This window comes from Pseudorca crassidens, chromosome 6, assembly GCF_039906515.1.
Source record: "Pseudorca crassidens isolate mPseCra1 chromosome 6, mPseCra1.hap1, whole genome shotgun sequence".
In the NCBI taxonomy this organism is placed as follows: Eukaryota; Metazoa; Chordata; class Mammalia; order Artiodactyla; family Delphinidae; genus Pseudorca; species Pseudorca crassidens.
Window position 1 is genome coordinate 6,811,410 of NC_090301.1, and position 27,010 is coordinate 6,838,419.

General features: G+C 56.1%; 1 protein-coding gene across 13 annotated transcripts in view; it reads right to left on the reverse strand.

Annotated features, from left to right (window-relative positions):
• The window catches only part of DGKD (diacylglycerol kinase delta), a 110,195-nt gene that overhangs the window by 8,188 nt on the left and 74,997 nt on the right, over positions 1–27,010 (reverse strand). For 5 of the 13 annotated variants that reach the window (XM_067740180.1, XM_067740190.1, XM_067740189.1 and 2 more), the window contains 22 exons: positions 26,300–26,406; positions 25,848–25,973; positions 25,596–25,698; positions 24,751–24,913; positions 22,163–22,271; positions 19,419–19,558; positions 18,416–18,500; positions 17,209–17,303; positions 17,026–17,152; positions 16,670–16,949; positions 13,989–14,150; positions 13,054–13,182; positions 11,742–11,838; positions 9,415–9,588; positions 7,676–7,772; positions 7,427–7,534; positions 6,356–6,469; positions 5,206–5,340; positions 4,793–4,944; positions 3,737–3,848; positions 3,560–3,652; positions 2,532–2,651 (listed from right to left, as the gene is read on the reverse strand). In XM_067740180.1, the coding sequence (XP_067596281.1) occupies positions 2,532–2,651; positions 3,560–3,652; positions 3,737–3,848; positions 4,793–4,944; positions 5,206–5,340; positions 6,356–6,469; positions 7,427–7,534; positions 7,676–7,772; positions 9,415–9,588; positions 11,742–11,838; positions 13,054–13,182; positions 13,989–14,150; positions 16,670–16,949; positions 17,026–17,152; positions 17,209–17,303; positions 18,416–18,500; positions 19,419–19,558; positions 22,163–22,271; positions 24,751–24,913; positions 25,596–25,698; positions 25,848–25,973; positions 26,300–26,406 (2,828 nt within the window). The other 8 variants (XM_067740183.1, XM_067740181.1, XM_067740185.1 and 5 more) reach the window with 8 other exon arrangements.

A 27,010-nucleotide genomic window follows, 5' to 3' on the forward strand; every position in this document is an offset into this window, starting at 1 on the left:
GTTTGTTTTATGTGATTAATCACGGACTGATAGGGATAGCTCACACTACAAAATTGGGATTCTGACGCTTCCTATCATTTCAAGAAGTTGTAGCTTTACATATTTTATGCATGTAAAGATTAAAATCTGGGGGGTCATCACTAAAAGAACAGACAGAAGAGTACATACTTCCAAACTAGTAGAGGGACAACCAGAATTCTGTGGGAAGAGGGAGAGACTCATCAATCGAAAAGGAGGAATGCAAAGAAAAAAAAATGGGACAAACAGAAAGCATAAAATATGATAAAAATATATCTAAATATCAGAATCATAATAAATGTAAATAGACTGAACTCTCCAATCAAAACACAGAGTATTATACCGAATAAAACCCCCAAATTTAGCAATGCTATTTGTAAGAGCGACACTCCAAATAAAGCGTGAAAGTGAAAGTATGAAAAAGAATATACCAAACAAGTGGACTTGAAAGCAAAAAGAATTAATAAAGGTCTTTATATAGTGATGAAACTTGTATGCATCCAATAACATAACCGCAAATATACACAAAACCACAAGGATAAATTGAGACATCTACATTCACAGGTCAGAGAGTTCAACAGTAACTGACAGATCAAGAAGACACAAAAATAAAAAACAAAGTAAGGACTTAATGACGTAAATAATTACAACTGGATATAAGGTACATTTATAAAAACTGACCACCTTTTGGGCCATAAAGTAAGTTTCAACAGATTTCAAAGGACTGGTAACATACAAACAACTGCCTTTGAACACAGTGAGATTAAGTTAAAAATCAGTAACAAAAAACTTACTAGAAAAAAATCTCACATATTGGGAAATACAACTCATTTAAATGCTATATTAGGACAAGATTTTATCATTATAACCATCATAAGTTTATCTCAGAATTATACAATATATAGTATAATGATATGGTTATTATCTTTTACCAATATAAAGTGATCCTCTATCATTTACTGCCTTAGGTATGCAATTCTATTTTTACATTGTTACTTTGGATTTTTTATTGTGTTTTCTTGAAATTGTTTTATTTTTAATCTTTCTGGGTCACAATTTTTTACTGAGGGTATGGAAGAGAAAACTGGGCTCCTGTGACTAGTATTTGGTTAGATTTCTTTTTTTTTTTTAGCACAATCTAAGAATAATTTGCTTTTAAGAGGAGCAGTTATATTATTTCCTATTTTCTTATTTTTATGCTGTTAGCTCCATCTTTACTACTTCTTTTATTTTCTTTTATGATACAGACTACACTTTGCTTGTGTCTTTTGTGGTGATTCAAAAAGACATACACCTTTTCAATTTTACTAAAAGCTACCTTTAAAACTACATTTAAGTTTTTAAAACATAATTGACTACCTTTCTCTAATTATCAAAGTCAAGAACTTTCATGAACCTTCCTCCACCGTAAGAGGAGGGACTTAATGTGCCCTCACTCCCATCCATGTCCTCTTCCCTGTCTCCCCACTGCACTGCCCACACTTCACAGGCTTTGACAACATAATCTGGAATCACAGGCCTAGGTTACTGCTACATTTGTTGAATATTTTACGTATTGTTTTAGTAATCTTCTTTAAATGAAATTTCTATATTTATAATTAGCTACAAATTTTGATGAGCCTGGCCTGGCCCTCTGAACCAAAATGTCCTCATTCTTCAGTTGCTGAGTTTTGTTTCTTGGCTGGAAGGCCTCTGAGTCAGTTTTCCAGGTGGGGTGCACATTTGTCAACAAACGCCGCATGTTTAAGAAGAGCTCTGGACTGCTGGCCCCCTGTCCCCTCGCCCTACTGCTGCCCATGGGTCCTAACAATCGAGCCAGCAGCAGGGGCGCCTAACGTGTCTAGCAGTTCTTTACCTGGTGAACTTTTCTCCTGGCCCACCTCTGTTCCACCCCTGAGAGGAAGGCCATCTCGGGTTTGCCCCTCTCCAGATGCTGCCCGCAAAAACCAACCACTCAACAACAAGCACCTCTCCAGGGCCTTCTTCCTGCCTCTCCTGCTTCAGGAGACACTCCCCCCAGGGCACATATGCCCAGGGTCCCATCTGTTGTCCCAGCTATAAGACCTGTGCAAGCTGGCATCTCTAAATACGCACAACAGAAAAGCATGACTGTGATTTGAACACAGCAACTCTGCCCCTGTCAACAACAAACTCCCAAGAAGTTGCTGTTTAGCCAACTGATGTGCCTCCACACTGGGGGCAAATAGTGGGGCTGGGCTCAGCCTTCTTTCCACCTATGTCCTGGACAGCCCCGCAGTTCTGCTGCCGAGGGCAACTTGTGCCCCAGTCACCAAGGGTCATTCTTAACAGCAATTCCCAATTCCTTCCTACCTGCCGAAGTTCATCTCTGTGCCTTGAAGGCATCTTAAAAGAGAAGTGTGGGAGGCCAGATCAGGGGCTGCAGGACCAACACCATCTTAATCCCAAAGCTGCACAGAGCACGTGGGTTCAGGCACTGAAGGGAGCGCCAGTGTGTCCAGGGACGCCGTGCTGAAGCCCCGTGACCCACATACCTCTTCATCACCAGGCTCCACGGGCTGGCACAGCCAGCGGGTGTCCGCCAGCTTCCTGAGCTGCTGGTCCATCTCGACGAGGGCAGCCGTGAGCCGTTCCTTCTGAGGGGGATCCAACTGCTGCTCCAGGCAGAGAGGGAAGAGACACAGCTGGTTACCGGCAGGGAGCTGGGGCCATGGCAGAGCCCCACCCAGACATGAGGTCTGCTCCAGGGGCTAGGCTGCTCTCAGAGAGTTTTCTAAAAACTTGCAAGGAAACTGAGTCCCACGCCACTGAAGGGCCAGACTCAGAACCTCCCCTCGTAAGTAGTGTCAGGTGAGAGAATTAAACTCTCCTCTCGTAAATGATGGGGGAGACCCAGCTTGTCTAAAATCTCATCAGCAGGGCTGACAGGTCACCTGCTCTGGTTTCCTCGGGACCCTCTCTCGGAAGCGGGGGAGCAGCCTGCCTGCACCAGAGCGCAGGAAGCATGGTGGGGCCACGGACGCAGCAGCTGGTACGTGTCAGGACAGCGCAGTACTTTGGAATGAGAGTGTGGAACTGGACTCTTAGGGCAGTTCTCTAGTGACTTCGCCTCCTTGACCTCCCACCTCCTCGTTTTTTAAAACAAGGAGGTTGGCCAGGCGCTCTCTCAGGTCTGCCCTGAGCTAGCTTCTGCGGTTCAATCGAACTCCAGCCGCACGCCTCCACAGGGCTGACTCATGAGCCAGGTTGCAGGGCTGAGCGAGGAAGGCAGCCGACTCTGGGCGCAGGGAAAAGGCCGGCCAGCCTGGCCACGGCGGTGGCCGCGCACCTGGAGGGTCTGGGGCAGAGCGCCGTCTACGATACAGGAGGTCCCGTCCGCCAGTCTCGGACACCCTGGAGATGACGTGGCGAGATGCGGCCAGAGGGCTTGAGCATCACCACACCATCAGCTCAGATGGCCTCTGAGGCCCCTCCGACGGGGGGCCTAGAATTCTCAAGGCCGGGGATCCTGGGCTGAGGCGGGCTGCCCTCCGTGCGCACAGTAAGCGGCCCCCCAGCTCACCAGGGCCAGCTTCCCCGCCAGCAACAGCTCCGTCTCGCTGCGCAGAGCTCTGACGTTATTCACCATCTCCAGCACGAAGCTGCAGCTCAGCCCCTGGGAGGAATCAGAACAGATACCGTGGAGACGTCCCGAGGGCGAAAGGGGCCCACAGGAGAAAGGCCGGAAAAGCGCAGGCACCTCTGCGGCCCTGGGCTTGCCGTACACCCGGTCCATGGCCTTGGAGCTGGCGTTGACGGCGTGGGCGAGCTCCTGCTCCACATCTCGGTGGGACCGCGCTGCTTCCCGGATGCTGGAGGGAGACACGGCGCTCATCAGACCGAAGAGCAGCAGCCTGCGAGTCGCCTCGCTGGAACACAAGCCCAGGTTCGGCCCAGAGGGCCGACAAGACCACGACTTGCCCGTGGTGACCCGTGACGGCCGATCGTTTCCTGGCCGGTGGCGGAGGAGGCCTTAAATGGGAAATCTGACAACAAAATCCCAAACTTTTCTAGAAACTCAGCCAAGGAGGTAATGCCCAAAATGAGACCTACACCTTGCAAAACAGCGAGTGGGTAAGTAGCAGGAGGCAGAGGAGGAGAAAGCCAGGAAGAAGCTAGACGGCCATGGAGGGGCCCCCGGCCTGCGCACGGCTCCCAGCAGGGGGAGGGGAGGCACAATGCAAAGACACCGCCAGACAGCGGCTGAAGGGGGTCAGCGGATGTGGCCACCAAGAGGTCACCAGGCAGAAGGGCCATGCTGGAGCCAGGTGGGTGGACACAGCAGAGGGCGGGGAGAATGGACAGTGGGCAGAGCGGCAACCACCGTGCTGGAAGGTCCAGAGTAGAAGGAAACGCCTTTGGCTGTTGGCTTTTGTTTTTTCAAAATAACTACAAGGTCTGCTTCTTAAGAGCAAACCCGCTCTCTGGGGGCTAAAGGAGGCAGGAGGGGTACTATTCTCAGAGATCCGGGATAGGCTGTAAAACCTATGAGCTGCCTCTGAAAACGCCTGTGGTGTGAAGCTCCCACCTGCATAAACCCCGAGTAATCCCTGGAAGACCGTCAGTGAAAATACCAAAGCCCGGGGTTAGCAGAAACTCAGGCCGAGCCCTCGTGAAGGAGGCAGACGGCACATAAGATCCGGCAGGGGCATCTCAACGCCTGCGGCCCAGCCACGGACCTGGGTCGTCCCAGTGACGTCAGGGGGCCCGGGCGCTCTCGCGGAGGAGTGGACCACGGAGGAAAGGCGGCACCCACCTGTGGATGAGGGCCCCCGCTGCCTGCCCAAACTGGTCCATCTGGTTGGCTTCCTCCTCGGACAGGATCTCCGGGTGCAGAGAGAAAGATGGAGGGCGGGGCAGCTCACACTTCTGCTTGTCCTCCCAGGACTTCAGGGTGTTCTCAAAGGCCTAGGGCGTGGAAGCCAGTGTTACACTCTCTCCTGCGAGCACACATCTAACAATAATCACTGCTGGGACACTAGCGGGATAACCGGCTAGAAAGGGAGACATTCTTTTTAACGCTGGGGGGAGAGGGAGCAGTGCTAGGAATTAGAGCCCTGTTCACTTAATCTTAATCTTCAAAAAAAATAAATTCCTGGAACAAAACATTAAAAACTCCAGGTCTTCTCCTAGAAGGGGCACATGTGCGCCACAGGCAGTCTGTCTTACCCGATCCCTGGTGAGCGTCTGTGCCCGGTTCTTGTGGATAATCCGAATGTACCCTGGCGGCTGGATCCAGGCCTCTCCGTCCACCTGCACAGGTACGCCCTCATCCCCCAGGATGGAGATCTTCACCGTGCGACACTGAGCAAACATCACAGCCATCACCGAGCTGCACCCAGGAGCCTTCAAGTGCTGTCAGCACCACAGGCACCGTCCTGCCCTACACACCCCTGCACTGGCTGGCTGACCCCTAGGGTGACACCATACCCCGCCCCCCCCAGCCTCTGGGGTCAGAGCATCCCCGCCTAGAGCGCAGCTCATGGAGCGCAGGGGGTGTGCCCCACCCCGCTCCCACTGCCCTGCACCCAGCACCGCCATCTGTGATCGCAGTGCGGGGAACTCTGTGCTCAGACACCAGCACCAGGCCCAGGGCGGGGACACATGACCACCAAGAGCTGCTGGGTCCCTGGGCACGTGATGACACTCCCAGAACAGAGCAAACATCTAACAAGTGCTCCTCTTTTCAACAAAAAATACTGCCAAGGAATTAAAATTGTGAAATTCAAGCAGCCCATGGTGGGGACAGAAAGGACTGGGGTTCAGGGGAGCATGAACTCCCCATCTCTGTGCCTGAGAACATCGCCCTCCCCAACCCCACCGACAGACACACCCTTCCCAACCCATTACCAGAAGTACCGGATGGGGAACCCACCCTGCCACCTGCTAGCCGGGCCTCCGAGCAGCCGGGCGAGGCCACGCACTCAGCCTCTGCTCCCAGACTCAGGCTGTGGCTTCTAAGAGCTGCAGGCCCAGGGCCCAAGGTCAGCCAGGCCCGTCTCATCTCACCCCACCTCAGCAGGGGTGGGCAGGACACAGATGGTACCCACAGAGTGAGTCAGGGAGGGAGCTCAGGGAGGGTACACGCCAGCCCCAGTTTCGAAAGTATTTTTTAATTGTCAAAACACGGCAGGTGAGAGCAGGCTCTGGACCAGGCGGAGGCCAGGGCGATCCTGGAAAAGCGCCTCCTCCCCTGGGCTCCGCACTCCGGGGGCCCATATATCTGAGAGCGCGGCTCTGGGCCAGGCCTGCCGCCCCAAACGTGTGTGAGCCACAGCTCCACCCAGGCCCCTCCAGCCTCCAGGACCACGGCCGGTACCTGAGCGATGCGGTGATGCTGCAGCTTTATGACACGGGAGACGGCCATCTGCATGCTGCCGAACACCGCGACCACCTCCAAGATCTTGTCATCGAACGACGGGGCTGCAAAGGTCTGGAAGAGCCGGCGTCAGAGCTGACCTCTGCTCCCAGCTTCCCTGAACACGCCCCCCGCCATGCGCATCCTTCTCACCTGGGGGCCGCTGCACTGGCGAGAGCCCGACAGGCCCACTAGTAGGAGAAGCTATGGGGTGAACACTTGCTGACGGGTCTCCACGTCAGAGCCTGAGAGCAGCTGCCTGAGATCAAACCCCAGGCCTGCCACTCACTAGCGTGGGAGCTTGGGCAAGTTACTGTCTCTCTACCCGGGTTCCCTGTGTTAGCGGGGCTAACACAGGTACGTTCCTCACAGGTTCTCATGAGGGCCGTCAACGGGCACAGTGCTGAGAAGGACTGGCACACGCTCAGTGTGCAGCCGGTGTCAACTGTTTTTATTAGCTATTATGTACGAAGGAAGTCAGGCCCCTGGTTAAAACCTATCAATGCCCCCAGAGTTCTCGGCATAAATTCCAAACTCCTCCCTGGCTTACACGGCCCCACGGGAGCTCTACCCTCTCTGTGCTCCGCCCAGCACGCACACGCCAGCGAGCCTCCTGTCCGCACGCGGCCCTGCCTGGCCGCCAAGGCTTCACATACGCTGCTCCCTCCTCCTGCCCCATACCCACCTGACCTGTCCAACCCCGCATCACCCTCAGGTCTCAGTGTAGGTGTCCCTCCTCCTAGGAGCCTTCCCAGATACGGGCCCGGATTCCAAGCCACGCCTGCGACCACGCCTGTCCTGCCTGGCATCCCTTTGTCGAGGCCGCGGGAGCGGGGCCTGCCTGCCGTGCTCTCCGCTGCACCCCCGCTGCCGGCACAGGGGCCCCGCTCCACTCGTCCCTCCGCCTCACTGACAGAGCACCCCCAGAGCGGGAGGCTCCTCCATGGCTCCCGAAGGGGCCGCCTCTCGGGACCCCGCCCCCATCCCCTTCCCTGGGCTCGGGCCCTCGCCGCCCAGCACCCCCGTACGTACATCGTCCTCCTTGGTGCCCCCCCAGAAGTTGGTCCCTCCAGCATAGCTGGGAATGTTGAGGACAGCAATTCCCTGGAGACTGGGCAGTGGGATGGGTCGCCCGTCACACTGAGTGGTAGAAATGCGTAAAAGGAGAGAAGAGAGATCCAGGCGTCAGCTGGGGGCTCCCTCCCCCCAGCACACCGCCCTGGGCTAAGGCCGAGGGGCCACCGGGTCAGCAGAGGGGCCGGCAGGGGGCCGCCTGCTCACCTCCAGCAGGACCTTCTGCTCCAGGTTCTTGTAGGTTCTGTGCAGCAGCTCTCTGGTGCCGAGGACTCCGTACCACATCATGTTCTTGGTTCGACTCCTAGGGGTGGAAAGCAAAGCACGGACGTGGGTCTCAGCTTTCTCTACACAGCTACCTACGGCCCTTGCTGCCACCTCATCACAGATGGGTCACACCGGGCAATCACTCCCAGCAGCGACACCGTTAAGATGAGGAGGACATGCCCTTGTCACATGTCCACGCGAGACGGGCTAAAGAGATACATTCACTGACCAGAAATTCTGCTAAAGAGTAACACTGCCAAGAAAGTAATCATACCCTGAGAGGTAAAAAAGGTAAGACATTACAGAACCTCACAAAAAAAAGTATAAATCACAATTTTTTTCCAGCTATAAAATTATGCTTACCACAGAAAATTTGGAAAGGGCAGAAAAGCACAAAGGAGAATTCACAATCCCCACATCTGTAAGTACTAATGATAAATGCTTCAGTGTATTTCCTTAGGAACTTGATTTACAGCTGAAATAGCGGTAACTGTGCACTTCGCCCTGCACGGAGAGCACCGCCCTGTGTCCTGAGCACGAATGACCACAACGGGGCACTTCCCACCAGCACTCGCTGAATTAACCCCTTTGACGGGTCTCTACTTGTTCCCACCCCTGAGCTCTATAACGTACATGGCAGTGGCCCTTGGTAAACGCCTCTTTGCCGAAGTTCCCAATTACTTTTTAAGGGTAGATTTGTAGAAGCGGCATTTTCTAAGTAGACCTTCTCAAAGATACAAACTCAGGGAAGATTATATACCAGGATCCCAAGTTTCTAAAAATATGTCACATGTGGCCTTGCTCCTCACCTGTTCTGCTCTGATAAATTACATGCATTTCAATGCCTTTTCAGTTGTATTCAGACTAACAGGGGTATCTTCAAATGATTTGGGCTCCCATCATGCACTGTGTAACAGGGATGCCCCCTGGGGACCTCTGAGCCTTTTCTGATACTCGAGCCCCAGAGCTCCAAGGTTTTTGAGTTCTTATGCTTGATTTTGTTTTCCGAGAAAGGTCCAACCATACAGGAGTCGGGGGATTGCCGGGCAACTCCTCAGGTGTCACTGTGACCGCCTCCCTCCGAGTGACAAGGGCACCTGGCGGGGGCAGGTCTGCAGGCTCTCCAGCAAGGGGCCCCCTCCTCCTGCATCAATGGCTGTTCTCCGCCCAAACACACCAGCTTTCCTGCCTCTAGTTCTAGAAAGTCACAGCTGAACAGTCTGCCCTCCAGGTGACGGTCACCGTGGGGTGGGGCAGGAGACATCAACTCCCTTCTTCCCTTGTCACGTCTCCCCGGAGGAGAGGACTTTCTACTTCAGCCAGGAGGAAACCTTCCCATTTCTCTCCGTCCTCTCCCCGACCAGGGGGAGACAGTACGTGGTGATTTAGGGGAGAAGCTGAACACCCCCAGCGAAACACCCCCCCGGGGCCTCTCCTGTGGCATTTGCCTGCTCGAGGGCCTTGCGGGGGAGCAAGCCCTAACCCCACCTGAGGGTGACATGGAGATGCCACTGCTGTGGCCATGACACACAGATGCGCCCCGCTTTCTGACAAGGCATTCGGGCTCCGTGTCTGTACTCTGCCTGAGGGCTCTGTGCGCCCCAGAAATTACCCCACGGCCGGAAGGAGAAACCACCACAAGACCCGAAGGACAGGCGTGCGCAGGAGCCGGCACCCACCTGCACTTCTCTGGGTGCTCGTCACGCTTGTTGTTGAAGTCCAGGGAGATCTTCGCATCCAGGCCGATGCCAAAATAATTGTTCATGACGCACTTCTCTGTGTAATACTCTCTGCAAAGGAGCGTTTCACGCCATTTAGAACAACCCTGCATGCCAGCCTCTAAGCAGTTCTTCCTGAGGGCAAAACTCAGTTTTTTTGTTTGTTTGGTTTTGTTTTTTTTTGGGGGGGGTGGCGGGGAGGTAACAGCATTACTGAGATATAACTCACATACCATACAATTTACCCATTTAAAATGTCCAACTCCATAGTGATTGTTTACGTATTCAGAGTCACGACAATCAATTTTAGAACAGCTCATCACCCCAAAAAGAAAGTCCACATCCTTCAGCCAGGAGCCCCAACCCCTCCCCAGCGCCGGCAACCACTACTCTGCTTTCTGTCCTCTGCGGACTTCCAGATTCTGGATGGTTCCTAGAAATGAAATCACACAGTGTGTGGCCCTTTGCGTCTGGCTCCCATCACTGAGCACGTTTTCATGCCACGAACACTGGGTTCACCTGAGTTCAGGGCTTCAGCCCGGTTAATGGGGAACAGCGACAACCCACTGCAGGGATCCTTGGCTGATGGGCCTTTGGGCTGCTTCACTTTTGAGCTATGATTTGTGAACACTCGTACACACGCTTCAGTGGGGACGTGTTTTCTCTTCTCTTGGGAGTAACCCTAGGAAGGGACCTGCTGGGCCACGTGGAAACCCTGGTTTTTTGTTTGTTTTTGTTTGTTTTTGGCGGTACGCGGGCTTCTCACTGTTGTGGCCTCTCCCGTTGCGGAGCACAGGCTCCAGACGCACAGGCTCAGCGGCCATGGCTCACGGGCCCAGCCGCTCCGCAGCATGTGGGATCCTCCCGGACCGGGGCACGAACCTGCGTCCCCTGCATCGGCAGGCGGACTCTCAACCACTGCGCCACCAGGGAAGCCCAAAAACCCTGGGTTTTGAGGAACCGCCAGACTGTCTTAAAAGTGGCTGCATCACCTCACGTTCCCATCAGCAACGTTAAACCTGATGACATCCGTGGCACACACGCTCACACGTGCTTACACCCTGGATCCCAAAACGTCCCTCAAACGTCCCTAGACCCAATCAAAGCAAAGTCCCCAATTTGAAAATGTCCAGCCCAGCCCCACGTCCCAGGTCCACTGCAGGTAAGACTCCTTCCGGACCCTCACCCCCGTGAACGAGGCCCGGCACACCGTGCTGGGGAGGGAGGAGAGGAGAGCAGCTTGTGTCTCCCCAGGGGAAGGAGAAGCCTCTCCCTGAAGGAAGAGACCACAGCCCTCGCTGCCAGGTGCGGAAATGCAGGGACCTCAGGTGGCAGAAAGAGACAGCACATCTAGTCCCGGAGGCCTCTGTGGGCGCTGCTCATGTAAGCCTACAGCTCTGGCCTTGTTGGGGAGAACAACTCAGGAAGGGTCAGGACCACAGGCCTTGACAGGCCCCGGCGTGAGGAGCAGACAGGAGGGTGGTGCCAGGCTGGGGACAAGGACGCGGGCCAGCACTGGAGCAGGTGTGGGAACCCAGGCCACCCTGCAGGAAAACTGGCTGCCACTGTGCAGGCTTGCAGCTCTGCTTCCCGAAAGCCAGAGTCTCTGAACCGCACCTTTCTCACTGTTACTCTCCCCACCACGCCGGACACACATGGTGGACAACTTTTAACCAGCTGCCACTAGCCACTAGTTGCCCAGAACTTGCTATCAGCCAACAGGAAGGGAAATCTAGAAGGCTGGGCTTTCAAAATACCATGTGTCCCCGCAACGGTCTCTACACACACGAGAACAAGCTGCGCGAAAGCCCTCACTGCCTTTGACGCTGGGCAGTGGACACAGCACGTGGCGCGCAGAGCAGCGTCGGGACTTCGTTCCCCAGAGGACAGCATCTCCCCAGGCACGGCGAGAAGGCGCTGCCAGCCTGGGAGCTACACTAACGGGAGCGGCAGACCCGCCAGAAGGAAGGTGGTCAGGAGGCGGCGCCAACGCAGGGCCAGCAAGGACCGCGGGGAGGACGACCGAGGACACGGGCAGAGTCTCCAAGCCTGCCGAGGCCCCAGAAGGTCAGGCACGCGCCAGGACGGCGCCTCCCTTCCCAGACATTCCCAACCCACCCTCTGCCCCGGACGCCTCACACCTACTAGGTTTTCCTTATTGGCCAACACCAGCTGGAAAAGGGTCACCCAGGCAGCTGCTCACGAATTTCTCTAGTTAATTCCAAGCCAGTTTTCTACGCTCCAGCATTCAGCTAACAACATGCCCCCTTGGTTTACCCCGTACTCACAGGTTTTCTGGTTCGGAGTTAAAGGGATCAGCATTAATTAATAATCGACTGATGACTGAACCTCCAGGCAAGGAACCAGACATCCCGGCGCGAACATCTGTAAGGGAGAAAACAGGAGACAGTACTGCCTGGCGGCTCCCAAATGAAGAGGCCGTCGTGTCTTTGAGGCTAATGGTCCACATGTTCTTCAGAAGGTTATTATAATAAGATGTTTCTAAAATACCGCATAAAAATGTCCAAACTTTGACAATTAATAGTCTCAGGGCAAAAATCGCTGTCATAAATCCATATTCACAGAACAAAAATGAACGCCGGGTGGTAACCAACACCTATGAGACACATCAGAAAAGACCTTACAAAGATAGTTCTCACTAATTTAAGAAACTCCACCAAAATGATCCCTACTGCAACTAATCGTAGGGTCTAGTCATACAACTTTATAAGGCTAAATTCACGAGAAAAGGTTAAACAAGGAACCCTCCAGGTGACCAGAACCCTCAAGATACCTGCACCAATTTAAAAAATTTAAATTATAAACAGTAAGGCTGAGATGGAGCCCTGCTTTTGAACATTCTGCCAATCCATCCCTTCCAGTAACATCTTTGCTGCTTATTAACCAAATCTGTCTCAGCCTCTTTTCCCTAGAGCTTCCGCAATTTTCTTTCTATTCAAATGAGATTCACCTAGCGATTGCCAATCACTTACAGGAGCAGCGTGTGCTCTAGCTTTTGCCCAGCAGGCCTCACGAAGCGGCCTCAGGAAGCTGGTTAAGGGACCATTCCCTCCTACTACAGACACAGAGTGTTATCGTGACTCCCCCTGAGGGAAGAAGCAACAGGAGCTGCCTTGACATGATCCTGGGCGAAATGAAGGCAAGGCAAGGGCACTGGGCCCGACCCTCCCGGTGGCCAGCTGTGCTCCTTCTGCAATCATGCTGGAAACAAAGGGGTGATCCACCGGCTCCCCGGCACGACCTGCCGGCCCTTCCCTCTTCACTCAGCCCAACCCCTATTTACCCATCAGCACCCAGCTCGAGTATCACCTCCTCAGTGACATCTTCCTGGGACCCCAGGGCAACGATTTGAATGCCGTCTGCTCTTTGTAATAAACAAGAGCACTTTTCATACCGTGACATGACTCTGAAATTCTGCCTATCTTTCCCATGGATCTGTGAACTCTTGGAAGACAGGGGCCTGGTCTCGTTAACCCCTCAGACTACTGCCAGGCAGAGCGACAGCTGGGCGCTGAGCTGGAAAGCTTAGCGCCCTGCCTGCGCCCCTCCCCCAGACACACAGTGCGGTGCCGCACTCACTGGGGAACAGGATCTTCGTGTTCAGTGCTGGCGGGCTGTCCCGGTTTCCTGACTGCGAAGGAAGAGAGGCAGAACCGCCCAGGGACAAGCTTCCTTTGCTTATCAGCTTCTCACACGGGGATTTGGACACTATGAGAACAGAACAGAAAACAGAACGCGACTGAGCTACTGGCAGCGTTCATCAGAGAAAGGAGCAGGCGGAGGGGGGCCAAGGGAAGCGAGGAGTGGGCACAAGCGCCACCAGCCGCGGCCGAGTGTGCAAGACGAGGAGCGAGGCAGCGAGCAAGGAGGGGAAACGAGAAAGGGGACGCAGAGGTGAGCGGGCTCGGGCACCCGCCAAAGAGACACAGGCCCCTGAGGGGCTGGGGCCGCGGTGATGTGAGGTGACCTGACGAGGCCAGGGAGGGGGAGGGGCGGCCTGCAACCGCAGTCGGGCCGCGGGGTCTGTGCACGGGCAGAGGGGAGTCCTGCACAGGAACGTGGTGGAGGAAACTCTGGGGCAGGATCTCCCGGTGGCTCGTAAAGGCCACGAGCGAGGGGACCGCACAGAGTTGGGGCTGTTCCAGGAGGGCTAGGGGTCCCCAGGTGGTGGCCCGTACAGCTGGGTGGTCCCTTACCACCTGGAGCAAACGTGGCATGTGGCCAGCTGCAGCCAGGAGGCCCCAAGCCCTGGGTGAGGACCCCGGGCGCGCAGGGAGGTTCAGAGGGAAGCGCCGCCCCAGCAGCAAGGTCGCCCCCTGCCCAGGGTCCCGCCAGGCCTGCACCAGGCGAAAGGAGGTGGTATGTGAGACAGGTCACCTGTTTGAGACTTTTTACACTTCCAAGTGGCCACAGAAACCGTAAGAAAGCACCCGTAAGCTTCCCAAGGCAAGCTTCTGAGCAGCGCAGACAAAAAGGCCTGATGGCGGCGCCGCGGGTCACGAGGGCCACTGTACCTCTGCGGAGGCTCCTGCCCTTGGCAGCGCCGTGGCCCTCGCCGTGGCCCTCGCCGTGGCACGCTCTGTCATCCGACTTCAGGTCCTTCTTCTCCTCCGACTCGGAGAGACCTAAGATGAACCCCTCGTGCTCTTGGGTCTGGGCGTTCTGCTCGTCCACAGCTGTGCAAGGCAAGGGTATTTGCGGCTGAGCGCACGGACGTTACCCCGCAGGCATCACCGGGCTGGCGGGGCTCCCACTGGACGCGGACCCCCCCTCATCTCACTCATCTCCCTTCAAACGTCGTCTCGGCTGAAGGCTTAGACCCGAAGCTCCGACCCGTCCCACTTTCTCCCCGGCCCCGGCACACAGGGCACCGGGACACTCGTGCCAGCTGGCTGGGGAGGAGGGCCGAGGGCTGGGAGAGACAGAGGGGAGGGGAATAACGAGCGAGAGCACGCACAGCCCGGACGGAACAGTGCACCCGCCAGTGCACAGGGGCAGGTCACGACCTCACTATTCTCACTATAAGAAGCAGCAGGTCGATCTGCTCAGAGAGAAAAGGGTCTGATGAGAGCAGAAAAGGTATGAGATGGTTTCTGAAGGTACCGAGAGATAAGACAAGAAAACTTGCTGGGGAGGATCTCAGGGTCTGGGTGAGGGTGGAGGTAATGCAGTTCACAGTCACTGTGGTTTTACAGTGTTCTCTTCAAAGCTTAGCAAACAGAGTCTAGGAAAAGGGAGCGATCGACTGGGCGAGTCTCTAACCCTATGCAGGGGTGCCTCTCTCCCCCAGGCCGACTAAGGACATTCAGCAGTGGCATCAGGGGACACCAGGGCCGATGACCTGTCCAAGCCCCGGGCCCCTCGACCACTGGAGCCGGCGCCTGCCTCAGACACCACAGCGCAGACGCCCCCCCCGCCTTTTTTTTTTCTTTCTGTTAAAAGTATTTTGTCTTGTTTTAATATTTCATCAGCTTTATAGGGTTACAACTGTCTTAAATATTTCTGCTTTAAATACAATCTGTACATAATGTTATAAAATGTAAACTTTCAGTGTCCTTTTCAATTTCAAAATCACACCTTTTTTTTTTCTTTTTTTGGTCTTTTTTTCCCCCCCTCCCTTTCAATACCTGAATGTCCTGCAAAAACTGAAATAAATCGTCACAGGCTGCCCCACCATGGCCAGGGCGCAACAGGCTGGGCCCGGCCAGAGGTAGAGGGTAGTTTTACATCTTTTTATTGGAAGTTTTTTCTCCCTTTAACCTGAGTTCAGGCGCCATCCCCACGCCCTCTGACAAACCCCAGAGAAACTGAAATTTCACATGTCAGGAAAGAAAGGCTGAAGTCGTGTTTGCCAACAAAAAAGGCAGAAGCAAAATTAAGTGGAGGAAGAAAGAAAGGATGGTAGTGGGCAAAAATGCTACCAGTGAGAAAAGGGGCTGTACAAATGCACAACTGTTACAAGCAAACCACCCCCCCCAAGAGCCGGACAGCTACAGCCCTGCGGCCGGTTTGGAGGTCACAAGGAAGCCTCTAGAAGCAGCTCATCCACAAGCACCTCCAGAACGGGGGGGCCCCTGGAGCCCCTCTCCACCCCGGGTTTGGGGGGTCCCCACCCTCAGCGTGCTGCTGAGCCCCGCCTGTTCTGGAGTGGACAGCACTCAGCCCCCAACCCCTTACGTCCCGGTTTGCATAAGGGGTGCTGAGCAGCACCCCGGAAACCCCCCCGACAGGCAGCGGCGGGGCTGGGGGGCGCCCCAGGCAGAGGCAGGGCCCCTGGGGACTGAGCGCCCGCTGGCCCCAGGCCCCACTCGCGTTTCCACAGCTGGTGGACTCCCCCTGCCCCGTCCCCTACAATCATCAGCATCGCCCAGCACCGCAGGCACACACCGAGTTAGACCCGGGGGAAGGAGCCTCCCCTGCGGGACACCTGCTCCCCCAGACACCCGCGGATGCTCAACAGGACGCACGGGGGTGGGACCCTGAGCTGGGGGCTGGTGGGGGTGGGCGGCCAGGCGGGGGTTCTGGCATCAGAAGTCAGACCTGAGGCAGAAAGAGACTCGCAGCGGGGCTGCCCACCCGCCCACCCACGTGCTGGCAGAATGGGGGGTGGAGGGCAGCCACCCGCGCTCCTGCGGTCAGGTGTCCCCCCGTCTCTGAGCACCGCCCCGGTGCGCCCGGCCTCCGACCCCATCCTCACTTCTCTGTCCCTCACATCGTCCTACAGCCTCATCCCCCACCTCTGGCCCAGGCCCACCTCCCTCCTGGGCACGGGGCCGTCCTCCGCGGGTGTCCTCAGAACACCTCAGGTCTCAGCACGGAGGCTCTCCTCGGACCCCCCGCCCCCAGAGACAGTCCCACCTCTAAGCGGACAAGGCCCGGCTGCGCCCGAGGTCTGCCAGAGCTGCCACAGGTGAGGACACTTCCAGGGAGTGGGTCCCCCAACACGCTCCCCGCGTGTGCCCGCGCGAGGCACCTTTCCACCAGCTGGGGGCGCCCTCTCGGCTCTGCCGTCCGCTCAGTGTCTTTCCATCGGGCACAGGCCCTGAGGAAGGAGGCGCTGGCCTGCGTCAGGCGGTCCAGAGCGGCTCTGGCCTACACGGTGGGTCCCTCTGTGTCTCGCGCCACGTTCAGGGGGAAACTGGGAGCGCCCGGGGCTGGCCTGCAGAAAGCCCCGCGGCATCCAGAGCCCGGCTACCTTTCTCTGTGTGCTCTATGATCTGGCGAATCGCCTTCTTCAGGCTGTTGGCTCTCAGCATGAGCTGCTCCCGAGGACGGAATATCTGCGGCCGGGCTGGGCAGGCCGACCCCACGGCACGGTCCCCGGTGGAACTGGAGCCACAGCTGCCGCCCGCCCCCTCCCCGTCTTCCGCCTCCTCGGCGATGGTGGGGGGCGGCGTAGGCAGAGAGGACGAGGCCTGGGACTCGTCATCCAGGGTCTTGAGGAGAGAATCCAGCTTCTCTTTCAGGACAGAGCACTGGGCGGGGAACAGAGGAGGGAGTGGAGGGGCTGCTGCCCCGCCCTGACACCCACCCCAGGTGCCCAGGACGCACCTTCTTGGCCATGACCTCCGACTCCTCTGAGCTCTCGGTGGTCTTCTCGTAGGCCTTCCCCACCCGAGCCACGAAGTCCTTCACGGTCTCGCAGAGCACTCTGTGGGGGGAACGCGGGAAGAGGCTTCTAGAGAGACAGTCCTGGCTGGGACCCTGACTCCCCTGAGGCCGCTGGGCACTCACTTGGCTGATGAGATCACCACCGAGTGCTGGTCGGAGGTCAGGATCTTAGAGAGATGGGCCGCGACCGAGTCTTCATAGAAGAGGATCTGCTGCACCTGCCATTGCCCCAAACAGGGCGGGCGACTGTCAGCCCCACGATGGAGCCCGGTGAGCTCGACACTAACCCCCGCCCCTTGCCGGCCAGCCCCAGCTCACTTCACGCTAATCTGACAGATTTCAAAGGCTTCACAGAGCTGTGGATGAAGGGATCTTAACAGAAAAGAACACGGTGATAAAACCTCGTGAATGGCTCGTGCTGCTTTCGTCGGAGATTCAACACCGCCGGCCTGTGCTGGACTGGAGTCCTGAATCCCGCGTCCTCCTCAGCAGTACAGGCAGCAGGCAGGGTCCTCAGCTGAGGCTCCAGTCGCATTTCTCTGCCTGGCTGGAACTCGGCCCGGGCCCCTCTCTACCTCTCGATACAAATCACCCCCTTCACCGCTCACCCCTGCCTGCAGAACTGGGGTCGCTCACCCTGTGTGACGAGCCCTCTCTTTAGACCTTGGCCCGGGGTTGGCCAACTTTACTACTGGCCGGAGAGTAAATATTTAGGCTTTGTATACGTACGTACGCTCCCTCTCTTAAAACGTGCAAACCATTCTCTGCTCTCAGGCCAGGTCACAGCAGCCCAGGCAGGTGTAGCCTGGGGGGCTGTAGTTTGCCAACTGCTGCCCTTGACCCTCCTGAGGGGCAGACGGGCCCTGGCAGAGCCCTCTCTCCTGGTCAGCCAGCAGCCAGCTCGCCCAGTGGGGTGAGCATGGCTGGGCGCCCAGCGCTGCGCCCGTCTGGGCCCTGAGCGAACCACTGATGACAAAAACCAGCGTAAAGTGAAAAGAAGAGCTGAACATTGAACTAGCACAGACCGACGGCAAGGGTAGGAGGTGGAGGAGGCGGGCCCAGAGCGGGAGCCTGGGCTGGGCGGGGGCACCAGCAGCAGGGGCGGCAAGTCCGAGAGGGCCATCATCACAGAGGACCCCAAATCCAGCAACACCCCAGGAGGCCCCCAGACGACCACCAATCCTGTGGGGCAGAGGCCATGGGCTGCAGCTCCACCTCGGCTGGCCCTGCGCCTGTGCGGGTCTAACCTAGGGGAGGATGTCTAAGGGTGGAGGCAGGGCCCCAAAGTGGTGAGGACAGTGTGAGCACGCGGCAGGGCAACTGGAAATACCTCGGAGCCCTCACTCAAGTCTTCGGTGACAGTGGAAGAGGAGGCTGGCCGGGGGAGTTTTGTCTCGTAGGCCATGACGCTCCACCTGCACATACAAAGGAGCTCTCAGCAGGTCGGCTCGAACCCCCAGGCAGGCCCCGTGCCTCTCCCACCTCCCCGACTCATGGCCTGGGGGCTTGATCTTATGACAGCCCTAACTTCATTTTTAAGCATTTATCTTGACTCCCGTGTCCCTAACCTGGCTCCTCACTTAGCTGAGAACAAACGTCACAACCCATTGGACACTGCAGCTCCACTGAAGGTGGTCAAAGGCATCCCATAATGCTGCTTCTGGGAAAATGGGCTTCCCCTCTTCAGAGCTAAAATCACTCAGCCAGCAGCCAGCTCTCCCGTGGGGGCTGAGCATTTCACAGCCTCCAAAGGCACGTAGGCCTCCCTTCAATAGAGAAGAAACGGTAGAGGCAGCTGGAGAGGGTTCAAGACCACACCTGCTTATTGCAGCGCAGGAGCCTAAGAGAGAATACGGGCATTTCAGCAATACCAGGTCCCGCAGGCTGTGGTCAGGGGCTTTCATACGTGAGCTCAGCACTAAGAGCAGCTCGCTCGAGAAGACCCAAGTTACTTCTAAACACACACAGGAGAGCTGTCCAAAACTGAGATTCTTCTGGGAACACGGGATTGCTCAGCTGTGCAATAAGTCTTCCTTATTGCAAGACTCTGCTGACAAGTATCAGACAAGGCTGCAAAGGCCAAAGCGGACAGGGCCACCTTCTCTAACGGCCCAGAGGATCGGGCCTGGCTGATGAGACCTGACCGCTCGAGGGCACAGTGCCAACCTGTTCTGCTCGTCAGCTCTTTCATAATCTGATCGCCAGGTAAAGCCCACCAGAAACAAGGATTCCTGCTCAGGCCAAATTTTTACAAGTAACTGCAGAGGGCCTATGGTTTCCAGGGACCCTGGGTTGAGAACACCTAGTCAAGGGGACTCGTGCGGTCCACTCACCTGTCCAGCATCTTGGTGCTGGCTCTTTCCAGCTTCTCCAAGATCTGCGGGAGCTGGGTGTCATCGTCACAGGCCGAGCCCCAGCCTAACACGCGAGCCAGGTCATTCCCTGTGCCGAGGGGCAGCACTCCCAGCTGACACTGAGACACGGGGGGAAGACATGGCATCAAACACCCTCCTTTTCACCTACAAGGTGTGAGGTCTGATCTCACACGGTGTGGTGCTCGCATTCCAGGCAGAGCCACTAGGCAGGACAGATGTCTCTCCGATCCGACAGAAAATTCCTCTCCCACCCACAGGCCTGCTTCTCATCTGCTGCCACATCTGACAATCAATCCTCTACAACCTCCCCGATCTACATTCCCACCTTCACAGCTGTGGCCACAGTGCTGACTGCTGAGTATCTGAACCCCCGAAGAATCAGTCTGTACGACTCCCCTCCTCCTGCTTCTCCGTCCTCTACAGCACCACACTAACACCTTCCTTCCCCTCACAGCACCTTCCACGGCTTTAAGTCCTATCAAGACAGGCGCCAGGACTTCCAGTCTGGCCGTCAAACTGGAGCACACCCTGGCACTCGGCCTGCACCCCCCTGCCCGTCACTCCCCAGAGACCCCCTGCACTGCTCAGGCCCCACCCTCCACCTGGAATTCCCACCCAGAGCCCCCTGTGGAAACCCCACCTCGTCAGTTCAGTGCTTAGGAAGTTCCCCAGACACCAGTTGCCCAAGAGCCTTCGACCTCCGAGCCTGACACGCAGGGTGGGGGAGGGTCCCTGGTCCCCCCTGAGCACGGCACAGCCCGCGGTCACCTGCCGCAGCCACTGAGGGAGGCCCTCCACCCTGCCAGGGACAGCAAGCTGGACAGAGCAGGTGAGGAGGACAAGGAAGCCCCAGCACCGGGGGGAGGCGACCCGGCGCCGGCTTCCGGGAGCCTTAAAGGAAAGGAGCAGGCAGCACGGTGAAGGGACAGTGGCGTTCCGGGAGAGGTGACCCCCCACCAAGTCAGAGCTCAGACTGGAAGGGCAGTGAGGAGAGAGCAGTCAGAGAAGCAGAGGAGGAAGAAGGAGCTGAACTGGGGCCTCACTCTGAGTCCGGACCTTCTCCTAAGGCAAGGAGCCACCGGGGAGCGCTCAGCAAGGGTGCAGGAGCAGAGCTGTCCCAAAGAAGGTCCTTGGGGAGGTGGGGACCGGCGCGGTCCGAGAGGCTCAAGGAGGTGCGTAAGCAGAACGGCCCGAGGGGAAGGCCCCCTCGAGGAGTGGACAGATGGAGCCCGGGGCCAGCCAGACGCGCTCAGCAGCACACACTGCTGTGCTGGACACTCCAGGGCGGCAGGTTAACCAGGACGAGGAGGGAGGGTGAGGGAAGGCTCAAGAACTACTGTCAGATCTCCGGCTTGGATATCGGGTAGGATCACGGGCCACAGAGAAGTCAAAGGAAATGATGCTCCCTGAACTCAGCTGAATGCATGAAAACCTGTCTTCCTGACTTGTGATAATGAACTTGGTAACAATCCTGGAAGTGAACAAAACCTAAAATTGGACCTAAGTGTACTGCTCTAACTTTACCACGAGGGGGCAGTGCTCTCTTTCCCGAGCAACTGGCCTCCCTAGAGCTGAGCAGTTACTTGCACACCCAGGGTCCCCACTCCAACGTCATTCCAGGAGCTAAACGCTGACAGCAAAAGGTCCACCCTGCCTACAAAGACCACCAACGTGTTGAAGGACAAGTGACAAATGAGGAAAAATATGGGCAACAAGGAGTTCACATCCCTAATATAACAATAATCCTTAGAAATCAATTTTTTAAAAAGGTAAATACCCCAATAGAATATTAGGTTAAAAAAAAAACATGAACAGATGATTCATTTAAAACTTCATAGTTAATTGAGGATATGCTTGACTTCACCAGTATTAAATAAAAATGAAACATACCATTTTTTGTCTACTAAGTTGGGCAAAAGCCTTAAGATGTACAGTGGACAGCATATGCGAAAAGACAGTTTTATGAGCATTAGGAATAGAAACTGGAGAGCAGTCTGGCAATATCACCAAAATTTACATTTGGGCGCTCTTCAAAAGAGAACATAATTGGGACATTGTATACATGGTTTTCACCAGCACTGTCATTATGAAGCAATCTGAGTGTCCATCCATGGGGGGAGATGAGCTAAACCCAGGGCTGGCGCAGCCCTGCCCAGTGGAAAACCATCACATAGGCCTCCATTTAAACTGATGGATCGAGAAGTGCCCACAGTGTGTTGATTAAAAACTGACAGGGTACCATGAGTCCATTTAAATTAAAACTGCATTGCACACTGTACTATATATACATTTTGATAGAGAGAGGTCTGAAGGATAGTTACTGAAATGTTGGCAGCGGTTAATTATTGGGGGCGGGGGTGTGAGGGAGCTGGAGCAGAAAATAAATCAACACTTAAAAAACAACCCTACTCTGACCTGAAGCTCAAGTATACTTCTGAGCCCTGCTCGCCAGCAGGAGGCATCAGGCAGTAGGCGACATCACTACCCAATAAGGAGCCGCACCCAGATCTGCCCGTGCCTGGAACCTGCAGGGATGGAAGTGTTCTTTTTGTTGGGTCCCTGGGCCCATAACGCCATCAGGCTACCTGCTGTTCCCTCCAAGACCACCCCAAGGGGACGAGAAGCACCCCCTGAGATGACCCAGCCTCTCTGTAACGGTGGCATCGCTCTCCCGTGGGGCCGGCCCCTCCAAACCCAGGTACCTGTTTGTGAAGGTTGAGGCTGTCGATTTCAGAGAGGACCCAACCAACACTGCCATCTCCACCACAAACCAGAATCCGGAACGTATCAAACTTCTGGAATAAGCGTAGGCTGCAGAGAAAACAGAACGTCAATGAAATGAGGTCCATCTAAAGGACAGGTAGCCGACGGCCAGTCAGTCTGGGGCTGGGGGACACCCTCTGTGCTCAAGGCCGACCCTGCGGCCTGTCCCGCGAAAAAGCCTCTCAGAGGCCGGAGCCCGGCTGTGCTCAGGCTCCGCCCACTGGGGGCCCGCCAGGCGCCTGAGAGCAAAGGCCGCACGTGTCTTCAGGAGCCCCGGGCTGCAGGATCCTGCCCACGCTGTCCCTGTCCTCTGGGCCACTCCGCCCACCCAGGTGACGACCCACCCCGCGCCCCTCGTGACTCCAGCTCCGTCTCCTTCCTGTGCTCCTCTTGGCGGCCCTGCCCCTCGCTCACAGCGTTCCTCCCAGGACACCCGGCAGCCTTCTGTTCACTCCCCCTTCACTCCCCAGCCGCTTCCTGGGTGGCCTTATCCGCGTCTTGGCTTCAGGGACGACACAGACGCTGATGACCCTGAATGACCCTGACGATGATCCCTCGGCTCTCCTGAAGGACACCTGCCCTTGTCTACCAGAACGTGCCACTCGGTGTCGCACGGGCGCCTCCTCGACCGAAGTTTCCTTCCTCAGAGAAAGGCAGAGCCACCACCAACCCAATTACCGGGCAGCCCCGTTGTCCCCTCTCGCAACCCCTCCAGGAGCCTCCTACCTGCCTCTCGTCTCCTTCAAGATGCCTCCAATTCGTGCTACCAGCCTCATCTTCCCAAAACCAGTGTCGTCAGGTGTCCGGCTTTGGAAGGGGCCGCTTGCTTCCAGGAGAGGTTCAAACCTCTCAGCGGCCCCCACGGCCCTCCCTGGCCAGGAGCTGCCACCATGTGTCTGCACCTCTGCACACAGCCCACCCTCTGCCTAGAGGGCTCCCTGCCTCCCTCCCCATTACCACGAACTCTCCTCAAATGCTAGCTCGGCGGGGAAACTGAGACCCCCATCTGACTCATAAGCCCCTTCTCCTGGTTCCCAAAGAACCTGCACACCACACTGCCAACGAGACAGATCGCCTGCCTTGGGCCTGGACTGTCCGTCCGCACCCGTCCCCAGCAGGCAGGGCGCCCCCTTGGCCGGGCTTTGCATCCAGCACAGACCGAGCTGGGGGAAGGCCTCAGACAACAAACAGGACCAGGTGACAGGGAACTCGGGACGTAACAGAGGGGCGAGGCTGCACCTGACCTTCAGGCTGGGAGAGAAGCAGCCACACGTGTCCTTTAAGAACACTGACCTCCCTCAGGCCTCCCGCTCTCTGGAGAAGAGGGGACACGTCAAGGCCAGGAATCAGGAAAATGAAGCAGTATCTCTAAGTTTTCTTAGGAACAGTGTGAGAGCAAGGCTGCTTCCCAGAAACGGGACCTGTCTAAGCCAAGCGCACCGCACCTCTGTAGGTCTGCACCTGAATCGTCCTGTCTCGTCCTTAACGCCTACTACTAGCTGTGGGGTTTGCATGCTTCTCCAAATGAACACATGCTCATTCCGCCGTCCTACTGTGCAGCCCGCCCTGCCCAACACCCCTTCGTGGCATTCCTCCAACATCCCTGGCACCTCGGGGAGCAGCGGCCTGCACCTGTCTGGTGCATCCCCGCAGGGCACCTCCAGGGTCCCTCCAGGGAAGGGGGTGCTGTCACCAAGGAAACAGGCTAGAGAGCTGCCGCCGGTGACCATTCTCCAACAGCAGGTCTCTCCAACCAGACCCAGGCTCAGGTCACAGGAGCACCCAGCTCCAAAACCAACACCCTCCAGGGAACCTCCCAGGAGCACACCCCACCCCCACCCCAGAGAGCAGGCTCTGCGGGCACTGTCCGCTGCAAACATCCTACACCACCTCCCACACGCGCCACGAGGCTCGCAGAGCTCCCACCTGGAGCCGGTGCTTCCAAACAGGGAAGGAGTTGGTTCAAATGCCAGAATTTACAAAAGCAAACGTTTTCCACAAACCTCTGGATCGTATAAAACTAGAAAGCACACATCAGGTCTCTTACTTTGCCAGATACACGGGGCCTTGCACATCTGCATGTCATGGCACCTGCAACTTAAGTAAACTCAAGTGCCCTCTAAAATGAAAAATCTCCCTTTTGGCCTCACTGGAGAAAAGCTTCCTACTCGATACTAAGCAGCCGTTCAAAAAAATGAGGCAGATCTGTAACTACTGACATCAGAACACATCCACACTGCTGTCGGCTGACACCCATAAAAAGCACACCGCACAAGGGCAGGTAACCTAGGCCTCCACCTGGTTTCAAAATCTGTGTGTGCACATGACTGAAACACACACTGGAATGTTGGAAGGACACACAACTCTATGAAACATTCAGAGTGGACACCTCTGCCAGTGGAATTTGGGAAGGGTAACTTTTATTTCCTATTTTAAATTTTCTGTATCTTTGAATCTTTAAATAAGCACGCATTTTCTTCGAACGCTTTTTAAACTCCAAGAAAGATATATTTTACAAGCTTCCTACCCAAGGTGTGGTCCTCCATTCATGAGGTCAAAGACCTGGGCAGGGTTCAGCAGCTGCTTAAATCTTCTGAGGAACTTCACACCCTGGTTGTCCCCACTTTTTGAATTGACGAAGACCAACAATGGACTCGTGCAGGATGGAGGACACGTGGCCTTCCAGAAGCCTAGGTGTGAGGATGGAAAAGGACACAAGAAAATCTGAAAGCCACGAAAGACATCAGGGCGCCCTCAACCGTGTACCAAGTAGACACCCCCCGTGGGACCTACAACTTACACATACACACCCAGGAAACCAGCAAGACATTAATCCACGTTTCCACAACGCCATCCCCCGTGTAGAGGGAAGTGAGTCCTCATCTGGTCTGACCTCACCTTTGCAGGACTCTAAATGTCAGACACTGCTCTCAATCTAGCAGAGGTGACTTCCTGAGACACGTGTCCCGGTTCCCAAGTTCCCACCAACATTTGTTAATATGCATCATCATGTACCATCTGGACAAGCGAGCGCAGAGGCGGAAGAGCGTGTAATATCAGCTACTAGACGAGCCTAGTTGACGGACAGCCCATGTCAAAGACGGAGAAGCATCTTAGACTCGGTTTCTACTCAATAGCCAATGGACCCACCTTCAAGTAAGGTCCTGGCCTTGAGTCCAAGGTGCCCAGAAGCCCAGCTGTCAGGACACTGTTCATCACCTCCTCTCCTCTCCCCACAGTGGCTGGGCCTGACCTCTTCCCGACCGCATCTCAAAATCACTGACATAACCAATTCCAGAGCGGGGGAGGGGAGAAGGCCTGGAGAAGGAAGCACGAGGAAATGGCTGAGACGGGAGAGCATGTGGTACCCACCATCAGAATCGATGCTGTTGAGAGCGGTGGGCGGGATGACCGACACTTTGCACAGGCCCAGCGGGCACTTGGTCAGTAAGGATTCTTTACACGCCGTGTGCACCTGGAACACGGACCCGCTCGTCACAGGGGGCGCCGGCATCCCTCCCACACCCCAGAGCTCTCCCCAGCCCTGCCTCTGCAGGAGCTGTGCTCTCGGACCCGGCCAGCCTGTGCCCATCTGGCATTTGCCCAGCAGCTGCGCTCGCTCACCATGGCCTTGCACCAGAGGCAGCGCCAGTCCTGAAGACGCAGCACGCTGCCACAGGTCTTGTCACACACTGTGCACTTGGCGCTCACGGGCAGGTTCCCCTCCAGCCACTGGTGAGGCATGGCGATCTGCAAGCCACACAGAGACATGCACCGGGGGCGTCCTCACAGCCTCCACGCAGGCCAAGGGGACCCTCAGGCAAAAATGCTCCAAAATGAATTCCACGAGGGGGTGGGGCAGGGTCTGCAGAGCCCTGTCCAGCCCACTGCTCCCTGCCGGCATCCACAACTCACAGGGACTGGCCAGAGCTCGGGGCCCCCAGACACCAGCGTAACCAACCAAGGGAAACCCTGCCCTCACTGTCCTCAAGAAAGAAACTTGAGCACAGGCGGGAGGTGGTGGGCGTGCCTCTCGCCCCGGTGCTAGGAGGGCCGTGCAGGGTCCCCGGGCATACCCCGTCCTCGTCCTCGATGATGTCCTTCCCGATGGAGGCCAGCGTGGTCCACTTGCAGTTACTGGTCGCACGCACAGCACAGCGTTTGTGGGCCTTAAACTTACACACTGTGAGAGAATGAACACGTTAACCCTCGGAGCTGCGGCCATGGTCTGGGGTGGACTGCCCTGCTCTCCTGGGAAAGTTGGGAACCAACATATATGGTTAGTTTACTCATAAACGAAACCACCAGGATGCGTGCAGAGACTGCTCACAGGGAGACCAGGCATCCAGCCTGGCCAGGGGGCGGCAGGCTTTCTGTGAAGGGCCGGAGACAAAGCAGCTCAGGCTCCGCGGGCCAACCATTCGGCTCTGTCCCCGCAGCACAAGGGCCGCCGTGGCCACACTTCACATACGGACACTGAAATTTAAGTTTCACGGGATTTTCTGCGTCACAAAACAGTTGCCTTCTTTTGATATTTTTCAACCTTTTAAAATTGTAAAAACCATTCTTAAGCTCACAGGCTGTACGACATCAGGCGGCAGGTGGGAACTGGGCCCGGGGCCACGGTCCACCTCTCTCTGCTCCTGCCCAAGCCCAGGGCTCTATCCTCTAGATCTGGAGGACCATTTACCCAGAGAAGGGCTGAGAGAGACTTTAACTCCTTTTTCCCTGTGTCCTCTAGGTTTCCTCTTTGTGTCTCATTACTACCAATTCCCTTCTTTTTACTT